General features: G+C 38.8%; 1 protein-coding gene across 1 annotated transcript in view; it reads left to right on the forward strand.

Moving 5' to 3' along the window:
• The first annotated feature begins 7,834 nt into the window (after window positions 1-7,834).
• med13a (mediator complex subunit 13a) overlaps window positions 7,835-16,437 on the forward strand; it is a 167,903-nt gene continuing 159,300 nt past the window's right edge. The window contains exon 1 of the mRNA XM_057820128.1: window positions 7,835-8,473. Coding sequence (XP_057676111.1) covers window positions 8,408-8,473 — 66 coding nt within the window. The 5' untranslated portion in view covers window positions 7,835-8,407. The remainder of the gene's footprint in view (window positions 8,474-16,437) is intronic.

Consider the following 16,437-nt stretch of genomic DNA (forward strand, 5'->3'; position numbering starts at 1 on the left):
TACGAATTTATTTGAGTTTGCAGTACTCAAAATAACTGGAATGAACTAGATTACAGTTATTTATTTATTGTGAGCTTCCGGTACTGAAGTGATATCATCAGTAATCATTAATCATGTGCAGGTGAACTTCATTTTTTAAAAACTTGAAACAATTCTACAATATAAAAAGCACATGCTAATTGATTTGATAACACGTTTTAAAACAGCAATGACCCTACCTGCAAATAAATGAAGGGAGAACACTCAATTGATTAACTCAGGGGAATTAAACTATTATAAAATGCTCAACAATGCATTTAAGACACAAGAGACAGTAGCTCTTGACACGCTGCTGAATGTTTTGTTAATGCTTGGTGTGAAATGAAGAATCAGTGTAACCTTATATGCTGTACTATAACTAGGGTTGGGCATCGTTTGAAATTGAACTATTCCGGTTCCGATTCCACGTTTCGATTCCATTTTCGAACGATTCCCAATTCCGATTCTTTTAAGAGGCAGAGTCACAAAAAAAAAAAATGCAGGGTCCAAAAAATTGCATAATTTATATTAAAGTCTTCTCAACATTTTTTTTTAAATTAAACGAACTTTTCACAGGGCTAATTATAACTTGTATATAAATATCAGTCTTTAAACTCGAGCAATTTTTTTCCGCTCGGCGGTCAGGGCATCGAAACAAGGAATCGAAATTTTAAAATTCGAACAATTCCGGGAGCATCGGCGTGTTAGATGCTCGATGCCCAACCCTAACTACGTATAACCAGAGTTCTCTTCAACACCTTCACCTACTTCACATAGATTTGGTAGGTAAATATTCTGTTGAGAGATGTGGAGAAGAATGACAGAGACAGGCTTTTCTTTTTAAGACTTGCTGCCCCACGACCCGAAGAAACAACACACTTCATTGAACAGAACACATATGACATAACAGCAATCACTACTCTGAGTCGCGGCTGCCACAACTACCCATCACCTATTGCGGCGGAACAGATAAATAACAGTCGCTACAATATGTTACTCTCTTGTAAACTGTCGCGTTGTCTTCTCTGACTGACGCCGCCGTTCACAGTGGACGTGTGCGGGAATGTTTTGGTGTCAGAAAAGCACGAAATAGACGAGGCAGATCTGCGCAAGTCTGGAAGATATTCTTTCGAATTTGACCTAACTGAAATACATAAAGTTAGGCATGTTTTCCAGCCCCAAATTACTACTTACGTACTAAAAAATAGTGTTCACAACAAGTTGATAAAAACTGAGCTTGGTTCACTTATCATATTTATTTAAAGTGCGTAAGACACCAAAAAGCATGTATATTTCATATTTCACGCGGTGTTTTATGCTCCTGAATGAAATGAAACACTTGGATGTGTGTGGAAGCGATCGTTTTACGTATTCAATTTTTTAATCCCGCGCCATGAAAATGAGTGACTTCCGACTCAAGTCTCGAGTTGGGAAGAGGGCGCTGTGACGTGTACGCTAGAAGGAGTCCTCTTCACTATCCAGCCGTACTGTTGTATGAGAAGGACTAAGGATTCATCTGATTTTGCAGATTAATTCGTTTATTTTTCGCATCACGCCAGCCAAACGGCTGCAGAAAAACTTTGCTGCACCAGGGAGAGGCATGTGAGCCTTTTTGGGGTTTCAAAAGGTTCCCATTCACCGGTGGATATTGGCCAAAACAAGCCCTACTACTGTGGGACCATTGGACTTACGAGGAAGTGAGTAAACATCGTGTTTTGTATTATGTCAAATACTGGGATCATTTTAATACGTAGGTGCTTTGCATTTTGTGGCTGACATGCTCCTCGTCTACTTGGCCGACGACCGAGTCACACATCCCCCCGCCGGGAGAGCTCTATACTCGGTTTATTGCCCTCTTCATGTGCCCGATGTTCTATCAAATTTTCAACCCCATCAGAAATTTTAACTTTGTGTTAAAAATGGTCGCAAATACAGCGATTACAAAGTAAACACTACAAACTTTCTTTAAATAAAGGACAATTTACTTATGTTTCATCATGGATGGACATGTAGAAAAGATCTCCTAAGACACATTCTGTCTTTCATGTTAGCTGCACAACAAATGCACGCCGCTCTTTGTTTACGTCATCACCGTGTATTAAAGCATTATTTTTTAAATTATATTTTTGTTGAGCATGTGGCAGATACGCGTTCCTCCGACATCGGCCAGTTTGTCCAGCAGTACTCTCCAGCTGCTTCCCCGGCGAGCTCTCCTGTCCATAGTAGCAAGGGAATGACCTGTAACTTGCTCTCCGCCGGGCGGGTTGCCGATCGGTGAAGACAATCAACAACCCCACGGCAGTGTGACATGATCCGGGCTAGTTTTATGTGATTTTTTGCTTCGAATAGCGAAAATAAGACTTTGAGATGTCACTCAGTTTGTGTTAGCATGTCGGCTAGCTGTCACGCCTCTTGGTTTGTTTACATTCTCCGAAGCCGGGGGGGCAGGGAAATGACAAAAGCCTGACTAACTACGGTGGCATAATATAGCGTTCCGAAGGTGCGACAGTAAAGGTGAAGTCGACAGTTTTGACCATTATGGAGTAATTTTGCGATGTCGTCTTGAATAAATGCATTTTCATTATTTCATATTCCATTTAGCACAAGATTGTTATTTGTCATGATCATACCATTTATCTAGCAATTGGGAAAAATACTTCGATTAAAAGAATATCCTTTAAAAATATTGGAGAGACTGAAACGATGACATTTTGCGGCTCTCTTCGTTGCATTTTCTTAATTATGGATAATTTCCCCTCAATGGGTTACCTACGAAATCAGATGAAACCATTCTCCGCTGACGTCATCCACCTGTTGGGGACGCTAGAGCCCTATAATGGTAGGCGTGGCGAGACGGCGGATTAAAACACTAATTTCTCGTCATATGCGCTTTGCCAAATTGTTGCATATAGTCAAATCGTCTCAAAATATGATTCTAATTCACATAATAATGCAATTTAAGACTTTTTTTTTATCCTGTCGTACGCACTTTAAGTTGTATATTAGCTTTCACAGTGTAGTTGATATTAACATCTTTAAACCTACAGGGGTTCACATCTTAATCATGTAATGCATGTTTTCAACAAAGTGAATATTTTCATAACAAATGAGTTACTTTTTAATTTTTAAATTGAGAAAGGGTGGATATCAGTTTTGAAACCTATATCTATTAATGGCTGGTTTTATTGTAATACTGTATTTCTATTAAATCAAACAACAACAATATATTGATCTTTTTCCCACACTTCCATTTATACAGCACTTTGAGCTGGTAAAACAAATAATTACAACAGATTGCAATAACTGCACGAATGATTTGTTTTCATAGCCCATAACACAAATGTACGCACATTAGTCATGCAAATTCAACTGGACAGAGATACCTGCAATTATTTCTCATTCCAGTCATGGCTTTCCTCCCGGGCAAACGTGTGACTCAACCAGCTAATATCTCCACCAGAAACAATGTGTTTGCATAATTGCTGCCCTTGGTGGCAAACAAATGAGAGACAAATTCTAATTTACTGTGTCAAATAATGAAGGGCTTGGCAAAAAAAAACTGAGCAGCTGAATTGATTTCTGCTGTGCACCACAGTTTAAACATGGATGAGTTATCTTGAGGGAAATTACAAGACACCACTTGTAAACACTGCAACGTGACACGGATTATTAAGTAATTGTAACGATTTACATGATCTATAAATATTTGTAAATATAAATGTTTTGACGACCAGGCAATTATACTTTAAATCTGTGCATCACGGTATAATCACTTACATTTAATTTTCTTTTAGTAGTTTATTTTGCTCGAAATCTCTTCAGTTTCTCTCAAACATTTCAACAATAAATACAGAGTTCCTATTTTTCACTCAAGGGCGTAGGTTTGGTCTTAACATTGGTAGGGTCGATATAACAGCATAACCTGCATGTACACTTCTTGCTGGGGACAGGACATTAATAAAACCAAACAGATTGGGTCACCAGGGGTCAGGGCCACATTTCTCATGAATATGAACCAGATTAATTGATAGGCTAAATAATCATTGCAAAATAAATCTGCATTGACTTTTTCTAACTTTCATGTGTATTGCTTCAGGTGATACACCGTTTGATTCAAACCTTTCTTTTAAAAAAACTACAAAAGAAACATTTTGAAAACCAGAATAAATTCCTTGATTTTATTAGCAAATTTAAATGGCAACATTTGAATATAATTTAAATTATATTAGTACACAATAAATACAAATGTGTTAATAATCTCTTAACTATCCAGGAATGCAAAAAATACACATATGCCTAAAGAGAACTCAACATTGTCTGTCTAAATAAAGAAATCAAATATACCTGAAAAAATTTCTTAGTCAGGGAATAACAAAAAATAAATAAAATTGAGTCTTCCTTCGGGTAAAACACAACTGCTTTAGTCCACAAGCAAAACAAACAAAAAATTAAAGCCCCTTTGGGGTGATTTATTCATTCACTCATTTTTCATGCCGCTTTTTCCTCACGAGGGTCGCGGAGGTGCTGGAGCCTATCCCAGCCAACTATGGGCAGTAGGCAGGGGACACCCTGAACTGGTTGCCAGCCAATCGCAGGGCACAAGGAGACATACAACCATTCACGCACACACTCATACCTACGGACAATTTAGAGTGTTCAATCAGCCTACCATGCATGTTTTTGGGATGTGGGAGGAAACCGGAGTTCCCGGAGGAAACCCACGCAGGCACGGGGAGAACATGCAAACTCCACACAGGAAGGCCGAAGCCCGGGATTGAACCCTTGATCTCAGAACTGTGAGGCAGATGTGCTAACCACTAAGCCACCGTGCCGCCTTGGGGTGATTTAAGAACACATAAATAAAATAAAAATGGAAATTAGGGAGAAAGCGGTAAAGACCGGTTCACTACATTTCTCACTGTTTAATTAACATTAACAGCAGAAAACACATACAGGGGGACCCTTCTTTCTAAGCAGCTTCCTACTTGAGTTTTGCAGGTTAGAAAATTCACACAGTTTAATGTTATGCTAACTCTGATGCAGGTTGGACTTTCAGTAGCAAAATTAGTGGGGTGTTCCTTACCTCCACAACATTGTTGTCTTTTTACATTTGGTAAAAAAAAAACCTTTTAACATCCCTTATCTTGAAAAGGGGTGGAATGTTGTCAACATGTATTTCTGTAAGGGCTGTGAGTGCGTGTGTGTGAGTTGGAGGGAGAGGGTCATTAGCAGTGTTGTTAATAACGGCGTTAGAGTATAACGGTGTTACTAACAGTGTTATTTTTTTTTCAGCAACGCCGTTACCATTACTGAGGGATGCGTTAGTGCGTTACTGCAATTTGGTTGAATATTGCAAACGCGATGCTAGGTGGCTCCAATAATACCTGACTGCAGCCGACCCGACAGCCTACAAACTACGCCCACATGATGCTACGGTAGATATGACATGTAAATAGAACTAGATGAGAAATGACCAACTGGACGGCGTAAGCACATGTATAGAGAGCTATATGCGAAATGACAGACTCACTGGCGTTAGTAAATGGCTGCCATTTGCAAATGCAGTAGACTTCTCAGGAAGGCTCTGTTGTAGCAAACCTTCCTAGCGAACCAAAGTAACTTTTTATCTAAAATACTCCTAAATCGGCAAAATCTTGAGTTGAATCTATCTTTAAACGATGTAACAGTTTAAAAACTTTCACATGTCGGAAGTAGACAGAAGGGAACTAATGCAATAACGGGAGCAATTTTAACAACTTTCATGGTTGATTCACAATATTAAATGACTTCCAAACATAGCAAAGGTTACAATCTAGTTATCGCAATATCCGCAATACCCCTGTGTCTAGTTAAGTTTAGAGTAAAGAATTTGGCTAGGGCCCATTGTCCCAAAAACCCTTTGAACTTCACATAGGCAACGTTCATACTACAGGTCTTAATGCACGAAACCGATTTTTTGTCATATCCGTTTTTTTGGCGTGCCCGTTCAGACTGCTTTTATCCATTGAGACCGTTCAAGTATTACGCATGCGCACTAATTCGCAGTCCGACACGCGCTAAGCAAGAAGACCCGCATGCGCAGAAGCCTCAAAACAAATGACACACGTCATCCGTCATTCCAGGGATATCATGTTTTGCTTTTCAAAAGGAGGACACAAATAACAGACATAAATAATCCCCGTTTAGGCTTATATTCAAAGTTTATATGGATCGATAGCATGCACGCACTGTCCGTGCACGTCACAAACATATGGGCAGTTTGCCCCGACTCTCTCTCGGCCGTGTAAGCAATGTTGAAATATTGCTCACTTGTAACAGAGAAAACTGAGCATTCTCAGGCTTATCCTCAACCCATTTTTATTTTTTATGACTGTTGTGAAGCCCAGCCCTTCCCCGAAAGCCGTGTTCACTGCAAGCTAGGCGCTAATAACGCACAGGTGCATCGCTACGGTAACGACTCTCTCGCTATTTGATGACGTAATTGCTGCATGAAATCTGATTTGCGGGACTGGACAGTACAGACCGCCGCGACAGTCTGGAAAAATGTGGCCCAGATCGGATTTAGACCACATACGAAAGTGACCCAGATCGGATTTGAAATGGTCCCGTTCTATGCGACTTGTCACGTTCAGACCGTCAAATTAATGCCTCACTCGAGTCGGAAAAACACGAAAAAATCGGATTCGTGCATTAAAACCCGTAGTATGAACGTAGCCATAGTGTGACCTTTTTTTTTTTTTTTTGAATGGAAATAAACAGTTCAATACTATCAGTTAATATAAACATATTTGGTGTGAAAGACATTATAGAATTGATCATGTAACAATGAGTAAAACATGAAAAGTATTTGCCAAGTAACTATTTACTCTTACATTGAGGTAACTGAGTTACTGACTCAATTACTTTCCGGGAGAAGTAATTTGTCACTAATTATTTGCTTTTAAAAGTAAGATTAAAAACACTGGTCATCAGCCAATCAAATGTGTGTTGAGGGCGGAAAATGGACTGGCACATTTAGCAAATGAAAGGGGGTAAAATGTAAGTCTGAACATAATGAAAATAGTTCCCTTAATCATGGTAGGGTCAATTCTATCCTTATACCATGAGAAGACAATCTAAATGACCGATAACTGAAGTCCTTATACAAATAATGCAAATAACGTTGTTTAAAAGTTGGTGAGGACAATTTGATCATCTTGAAAAGTTGGTAGTGTCATGTCCCTACCGTCCCTAGGCAAACCTAAGCCCTTTTTTCAGTTTAGATTCATGGTCAAATCAGACCAAATGGATTGTTGAATAAAAAAATACAAAGCACAATCGCTGCATCTCGGGTGCACTGTTTAGAAAGCAGGCGCAACTTCACATGCGCTAGGTGGAGCACTGGGTAAAGTGAGCAACTTTATAGGATTTGATATTCCGGAACGAAATCTGTTGCTCAGCAGCGCCACTTGCGCCGGCCAAATGGCAACACACACCAGCGTTGTGTTGTTACAACCCTCATGACCACGACAGTGTAAAGTTTGCCATATTCAGAACGAATGCTGGTGCTGTGAATTTCAAAATAAAACATTGAACAGAGACAAACGTGAGCAAAATCGTCTGGTTTTTCAATAAGCGCAGGTGTAAATCTGAAATATGATTAAGAAAGATCGGTGTAACACAAAATGACTGTTTAATAGTCTTGGTTTTGAAAACACGAACCGCTTTGTGGAGGAATGTCAATTCTAAACATTTATTTTCCAGGAAGTTAATAAGAATTTAGCATTCTAATAAGGTGAAATTCAGCAAACTTGATAAATCTTTGACCACGAATGAGCCAATCGGCTGTGGAAGGCAGAATTGTCCCTGTGGCCGCCATTAAAGAAAGGAATCCATGAATTCAAATGGAAACCAACAGGAACCGAGACAGATATCATGATCGTAATCATTGTTCGAATCGAGGCTGATGCCATTTTTAGCGGCTTTTACGGGGATGTATTTGGCTTCTAGAATGAATTTTGCCGCCGCGGAGTGCTACGGAATGTTTTTTTATTTTTTAAGCTGAGACCGTTTTTAGGGCTTAAGGGGGAGGGGGAGAGTTGCTTCTTTGCTCTCCTTTTCTTTTTGTTTTATGAACATTTTTTTTTTTTGCCTCCTGGAAATTGATTGAACTTGCGATGCTTTGGAGATGTCGCCCTGAAGACCAACACAAACAATTTGATCCGCTTTTCAAACCCCGCCGGTTGAATTACAATCGGAAGGTTGTTAAATGAACTATGCTCCAGCCAAATGTTGCAGAAATTATTACTCGCTGATTAAGCTTGAACACACTAGAAAAGACAAAACAACATAACCCTTTTATTTCCCGGGAAGTGAAATGATGGCGCGTTGGACCTCGGAGTGAAGAAGGATGAGTTCTTGTTTTGTACCAAACGGGGGCAGCTTGGAGGATTGCCATTCCAATCTATTCTGTCTGGTAAGAGATTTAAAACTAAAGGAAAGCAGCCATTTTTAACTAGCTGAGCAGCGGCTAAGCTAACGTTAGCCTAAGAGGCATCAGTTTTGATAGCAGCTTAGCAAAAAAAGGCTTACGGCCCGTCGAGCTGACATCATTTCGGGACAACGAGATTTCCCCACTCCGCCACTGTTACAAGATAATGTTTCCATTGAACAAACACCTCGCCTCGTCTCGTGTGTCACTCTACCTTACTGCTTACTACGGCTCCTCTACCGAATGCCCGCTTACCAAACTGTTGCGGTCACGCCACTTGCACGTTTTGTGTTTTATTTACATTATCCGCCAAAGTAAACATGGCAACAAACGAGCACGGAAATGAAGTGTTTGGACACTCATCGCGCATCTCTGTCTCGAAAGTTTCACTTTGTTTGATTGTGCTTTTTGTTGTCGCTGACTATTTTCATGCACTGTCGGCTGCTACTACAAGTTTATAAACTTCTGCTTTAAGTACACATTTCCTCAACATCGGGAAACTTTGTGGCATTTGTTGAGGAAAGAAAAATAGCAACATAAACTCAAGCGCACTCCTTACAACAATGCAATTCTCTACACAGTTTCGTAATACAGTGAGGAAGATTTGTTCTCAATATTTTTTTTTATTTTGTAAAGGCATCCCACTTGCAAGTGTGTAGTGCAGTGTCACAAAGCAGAACATTAATGACTTTAAATGCGCAAACTGAATTTGCACAAAAATAGATAAAAACGCCAAACTACAAATGGCAGTTCATACATCACGTTTATGTAAACAATAATGTAGTACAGTGTAATATCTGCTTATAAAAATGAGAATTTTTAAAGCAATGTGATGGAAATGTTTTTTGTATTGCGCAGAAAATATTTTACAGTATTAACAATATTTACAAAATAGTCAAAAACTAACAACTACTGCAGTCTTGGTAAGCAGCTAACCGTTATCATGCTAACACAAACAACAATTGAATTAAACTCACCATTTCCCTCTTTTTAGCAACTCTTTCACAATGAAAAATGACCTCTCCGTTGCAGTGATGTCTAAAAGTTGAATTAACATTGCATATAGAGATAAAAATAGTACTTTTGTAAGGGCTAAACGCATAGCCTGCCATTGACAGCAATAGATGTCCAAGACGTCTATGGCCGTCAATGGGTGATTTTAACATGAATGTTCGTCTTTTACGAAATAGTACAACTAGACATGTGCCTATTACCTGTTTCAAGTTATACCGTGGTATGAAAACGTCAAGGTTTCAAAACCGCAAAAAATGTCCGTCCCTAAGGTATTAGCTATTTTTTATGTCCCAAAAATTCATGCAGAAATCCCTCGCTTGCAGTTGCAAGGCTCAATCCTCCCCCACTGGTTGTTGCTCAGTGTCAGTGAGTCAGCTGTGCTACACAATGGCTGGAAGAGGTGAAACTCCTGAACCCCCCCATTAAATAAAACGAAATCTCTGGTATGGGAATACTTAGGCTACAGAAAAGTTACAGACGGCTGTGGCTTAGAGGAGGAGGGCCAACCAACACGTAAAACATGTTTGCACAGGGTGGTTGCCGAGGAGGCAATACCTCCAATATGATTTCGCGTTTATACAAAATTTAAGGTTAGTAAACACTGTCGAGAACGTTTCCCACCAGCTATGAGAGTTAACTCCGGCCAGTTTACTGTGTCTAGCGGTGGTAAAACGTGGTGTTTTTTCTCTCTGGCAACTGTCTGTGTTGAGTAAGAGAATTTGTGTATAATGTAAACACGATAAGAGTAATACACGTGTGCTTTTTATGAAAAATAATTCAGTTATTTTTGTTCAGATTTTAATAATGTTGGGCTGTGCCTGTGGGTTTACGCTCACCTAAAGAACTGCACTTATTTTTGATTTTATTTAGAGTATTTCAGTGATTTTTTGTTTTTTAATTTATTATAACTTAACATTATACTTATATTCCAATTTGCAAATATGTTTTGAAAAATAAAAATCCTGTTCAATGGATTTTTTTTTTTTTTAATAACCCAGATATCTCAAAGTAACACATTTTAGAACTGTAATTGCAATACCGTGAAACCATGATATTTGGGTTTAAGGTTATCATACTGTTAGAATATCATACCGGCAGGTCTGGCACATGATTATACTAAGCAGCTAATCACTATCATGCTAACACAAACATCAATTGAATCAAACTCACCATTTCCCTCTTTTTAGCAACTGTTTGACAATGAGAAATGACTTGTCTGTGACAGTGATGTCTACAAGTTCCGTTGACAGTGCATATAAATGTTGAGATAAAATGGTACTTTTCTAAGGGTTTAAAACATTGTCTGCCATCGACAGCAATAGATGTCCAAGACGTCTATTGCCGTCAGTGGGTGTTTTTAACATGTATGTTCTTTTTTACCAAATACTACAACACATACTCTGTTAATACTATACTATGCAGCAAGCACTCGCGAACCAAGTGGAGTGTATTGTGTTCACTCCGAAAGTGAGTGTCCTACTCAAGGCTGTGCAGGATGTCGGATGAGGCATTTAAATGACAGACTGTCCTGCGTAAATCAGAACGTATGGGCACCCTAGATGAGATAATCCCTCCTGTAATTTGATTGTTTTCAGTGTTAGTGTTTGTTGGCAAATTCTAATCATTTATGTAGTCAGTCATCATATTCACAAGTGGCTTAATCTCCTCCAGATTCTCGAGTATTCACACCAACTAGGACACAGAGGCCCCGGGCTGATTATTATATAATCTCTGGCATGCATTTCTAGACAGTACACACATCCAGGTTGCTCGAGTTCCCAGCTTTTCGTTTGCATACTAAAAAGCTACTGGGAGTTGTCTTTGGCATCCAATGTGTTTATCTGTCTTTCAATATCTTTTCCCCTCATTGCTTGTTCTAAGTTGTGGCAAAGTGTTGTCAGTTGACATTACTCTAAATAGCTGTGGTGGGGTTCTCCCGTCGTTACTTTCCAGTCAAAATGGATATGACATCTGACGCCGTCAGGGGCGGGGAATGTTAATAATGAGCTGTGTCGGTTTAGTTTTTTTTCCGGCTGCTAACTGACTTCTATGCAGCCTTAAATGATTTGTTTGCAAATTAACATGCTTTTATGTGCTCCTGCAAATGTTGTTATTGGAAGCGGCTGTATTTGAGTTCTTCCTCTAGAGCTGTAAAAACAGGAGCCAAATGACCAGTGACCAGAAAATGCAAAAATATACACTACTCGTAATATCCCAACAATGTAATGTTATAATAACACAGTGTTTTACTATCAATTGACTCGGCTCCCGAGCTGTCCACCCCCAGAAGTTAACATTTCATTGCAAGAAAATCCTCCCTCTGTTCTCCTCTGTTGGCCATACGGTGTTGCCCTGAGCTTGTAATTACAATGTTTATGACAGCACTTGAAGGCAGCACTGGATACAGTGGACATGCAAGGCCCAGGCTGGTAGATGCCTGTCTGCCTGACATTTTCCTGCATACTGAGACTAAGCATAACACCACTACTGTTATGACTCACGCACAGAACACACTCTGCTTTGTGGTTTCATGAAGAAAGAATGCATACTCATGTGTTTTTCCCTCTTTATTGGCTACTTTCATTAAAGCATATTAGCAATTCTTCTAATGACATCCGTTTCTCAGCTCAGTTCGTAGAATCAGTAGTTATTGTAGAAAACGCAGTAGTTGTTAGAGCTGTCAAACAGTGGAATTACCGGTATAAGAAATGACTTGTCGGCATGTTAATTACATTGCACAGTGTGCAATCGGCTAATGCTGGTTACTCAGTAGACAATGTTTTAATGAACATTTAATGTGAAGACATGGAAACAGTCAAATCTAACTTTAATGACAAAGAAAAACAAGTTTAAGATGACATTAAAATCACTGTAAAACAAAACATTCTACTTGCATCACACTTGCAAGATGTAATGCCACATCAACTATCAGATCTCACTGAGTACGCTATTGTAAGTACTTTTGCTTATAATTTGCTGTCAAATTATGGATCATTTATTCGCCTTCAAATGTACTTTATCTCGCAATTTGAAACATTCAATGCATACTGTACTATGATACAGAAGTAGAATTGCCATGCTTACACAAAAATACAAACAAACGTGTTCCATATTTGAACACTGAGAGAGTAGAGTGATGCCTCGTATAAAGGGGGCATCTGTGACAGTTTGGTTAGCGTCACCTGTTGCTCGTGTCATCTTGGATGGCAGAATGGCAGGTGTTCGAACATACAGTTCCCCCGCTGAGATTTACAGCAAAGTGGCCAGAGGGAAGGGGAGCAGCTTGCAAAATCGGGTTGTTGCTCTCAAGTTTGCCTCACAATATCCTGCCTGTGTCATGTGAGTTTGGCTTGAATTTCCCACCTTATGCAGCCACATGATGGCTGGTTTTGCCTACAAAACGTAGTGTGAAAAGGTTGATGAGAAGACACTCAAAGGAAAAAGATTCCACAGCTCTGTTAAGCATTCAAGACAGTCGATGTAAATAGAATAATTGTTGTATATTTTGCTTTCTTGCTGGTGTATTCATCTAAAGAATAGACGTGGACACAGGCAAACATGCATTAGTATTTTATTTTGAAAGAATGTGTCAGTCCTAAATAATTAAGTATCTAGGCCGGCAGTCAACAACCCGTGGCTCTAGAGCTCTTTTGCGCTGTCCTAGTGGCTCCCTGGAATATTTTCAAAAATGTTTGAACAATGGAAAAAGATTGGGGAGGGAAATATATTTTTGTTTTAATATGGTTTCTGTAGGAGGAAAAACACAACACAAACATTCTTCTAATTCATTAATATTGGAATGAATTTTAACTTGAGGCGGTATTGTACAACAGAGTAGTCACATGGTGCAGCATTCTCACTGCAGAGAAAATAAGCATTTACCTTATTTTCCGCACTATAAGGCGCATCGGAGTACAGGGTGCACTTTCAATGAGTGGGCCATTTTAAAACTGTTTTCATGTACAGGGCGCACTGCATTATAATGCGCAGTAGTAGTAGTAGTAGTGGTTGGTGTTGCGTTATACAACTAATAAATAGAAAATCGAGCTTTTTTCATCCTCCTGCTGTAAATAGGAAGTTTATCAGTAGTAGATGTGCAATCCGTTTAAAGTGGAAGGGATGGCAGCAAATGAACGTTGATTTGCTGACAACCTTCCAGTTCAAACGCACTGGACGTCTACCGCTGTCAGTTGTAGCCAATGCCAGGCGGCGAGTTTATTTTGGGCCATTTCAGGTAAATTCCTGTTGATTTTCGGTCATTTTGGGGGCGTTTACCTCCTGTTGATTTTGGGTTATTGAATAGGACGTGACTCAAGAATGTCCCCAGATGAATAGGAAGTGACTCAAATCAACGGGAAGTAACCTATAAATGTCCTAATATGAACTGGAAGTGACCTGTAAATGCCCACCAAGACTGGCTGTGGATGCTCTGGTTTCAGTGGCATTGACAGCACTAGATGTCCAACCCAGTCAAAATGAATTGAATGTCTAGCGGCGTCAATGGCAGCCAATGAGCTAACGAAGACACTATTCTAATGGAACTTTTTGGTAGCAACCTGCTGGGTCCTTTTTAAAATATATAAACTCTTAGTTGGAGCATACCATTGACCCTACAACGTATTGCGATATACTGTATAACCTTTTATATATTGTCACTAGCCTATTTGTCACTGCTTCACTTTGTTCAAATGTTTGGTAAAGTTCTGAAAACAAAAACTTGAAACACATTGGCTTACTAGCTATTTCCGATCAGTTGAAAGAAATTGTGAATATTGTTTTAAAAATGAAAAAGTAATGCGTTACCAGCGGGATGAAAATGTTAACTTATTACCGCTTCGCCGCTTAACCGGTGTTCTGCAATTCCTTCCTGAGATGCGCACATCGGTTAAAAGCAGCGAGTACTCACTATTTTTGTTTTTGCTGAATTTTTTATTACCTTTTCATTGCCTCAAAAATACTTTTAGCATGTATTTCCCTCTAATACTTAACCATTATGTTTTCTTGTGGTAGTTTTAAAGCAGTGTTGATCTATTGACCACATTATTCACGTAGCGTAAGTAAACCTTCCTTATTTGTTATTGATATGATACTACATTTAAGTATCTTCTTAAGGTATTTTTTTAGTTCGTTCTGCCTGTATGAATCTAATCAAAATGAGTTGAAAGCGCACAGTAGTACTTTGGGTGTCAAATTCGCCTCATATAGACGTTTCGCCGATGTAGGATGTTTTGGCAGAACACCGGTACACAACGCACTTTGCTCAAGGTTTGTTATAAGCCAGACAATCTAAAAAGAAGACGAAATATCTAAAACAAAAAAATAATGATGACACAATCATAAAGCTTTAGCAGTATTACCGTAATTTCCCGAATATAAGGCGCACCCGTGTATAATGCGCACCCCAAATTTACTTGTAAAATTTTGGGAAAATTATTGTACCCGTTTATAACGCGCACCCTAATTTTAGCACCAATAAATAGAAGAATACAAGAAAACAGAGCTCGTGTACAGATACAGAGATGTCATTTTACTGACTGGTGAAACACAGCACAAGCATAGCACATTGGTAGTTCAAAACATTACCGTAAACTGACAATATTTACGGTAATAATATGATTTGACAACTTCTCCAACTTACCAGAATCTAGGAGAAAACAAAACGGATGTGACTTTTCTTTTAAAGGCTGCTGTATAACTTGCTCGTTTCCTCATGACAAATAAATGTTTCTTCCATGGATTGATACGGTAAAACTACTGAACTATTGTTATTTGGGTTTGAGTTTCCCGAGGGACCGATATAGTTGACGGACACAGGAAGTGTGTGTCCTTACATTTGTTATGGTCCGAATTGTGGAGCTGCAATAAACGTCGACTCAAATGAGTTCAAGAAACTAAATTCTGTGCTTTATGAAGAGTGAAAAAAGCAGAATTTAACACAGACGAAATCATTCGGCCGATTAGTGTGAAGTATTACCGAAACAAAATGGTGACGTCACGTACCGTAATGGTCGGCAACGGGTCGCCGCATATGTTTCTTCAACACAACGTGGCCGTGTCAATGAAAAAAAATCGGTTTATATATATATATGTAATACATATATATTTCTGTCTCCATCCATGTACCCGTTTATAATGCGCACCATGAGTTTACAAGTTGATTTTGGGGAAAAAAAGTGCGCGTTATATTCGGGAAATTACGGTAGTAATTTTTAAAATTGTCAGTGGCGGAAAACACTCAGGTAACTTGGAGTTCTGCTCTGAGATCCCCCAATTTGGCCAAGTTTCAAAATTTACCTATATGCATATGTAATATATCATTGGAAAGCTCAAAATATTTATTTTCTGGTGGAAGTAAAATTTTGAGCAGGAGGCCATTTAAAAAAATAAATAAAAAATTAAACCCCTAAACACTTACTCGAGGTGAGAGCATGAGAGAGCATAATTAAAGACACCATGATTGTAACGAGATATTTCCGCGTACTTACCTTACCTCGATCCAAAAACTCTGTGTGACATGTACCGTGTGACATGTATCACCGAGTGTCAAGACACAGCTGCGAAAGGCCACGGCCGGACTTTTTGGGGATTTTATGGGTGAAACACGGTAATATAACAAGGGTCGCGATGCAGAAATCGCAGACATCAAGGAGTGGTTGACATTTTCTTTTTCAAATATTTACTCTTTTTAATGATTTTTTTCCATTTTTCTTTGTTTGGATCGATTATTTATCATCTAAAATATTGGGGAAAATTGAACAGTAACAAAAAAATAAAATAAAATAGAATTAAGCGATTGTTATGAGGTTGATATCCGTGACCTATTTACAGACACTTTTTTTTTTTTTTTGTGACGTAATTTGTTTAGAAGTTTAAAATAAGCAAGTTAATAATTTTTAAAGACTTTTTTTTTTTAAGCTAAATATTAGACATCAATT

Source organism: Corythoichthys intestinalis, chromosome 18, assembly GCF_030265065.1.
Source record: "Corythoichthys intestinalis isolate RoL2023-P3 chromosome 18, ASM3026506v1, whole genome shotgun sequence".
Classification (NCBI taxonomy): domain Eukaryota; kingdom Metazoa; phylum Chordata; class Actinopteri; order Syngnathiformes; family Syngnathidae; genus Corythoichthys; species Corythoichthys intestinalis.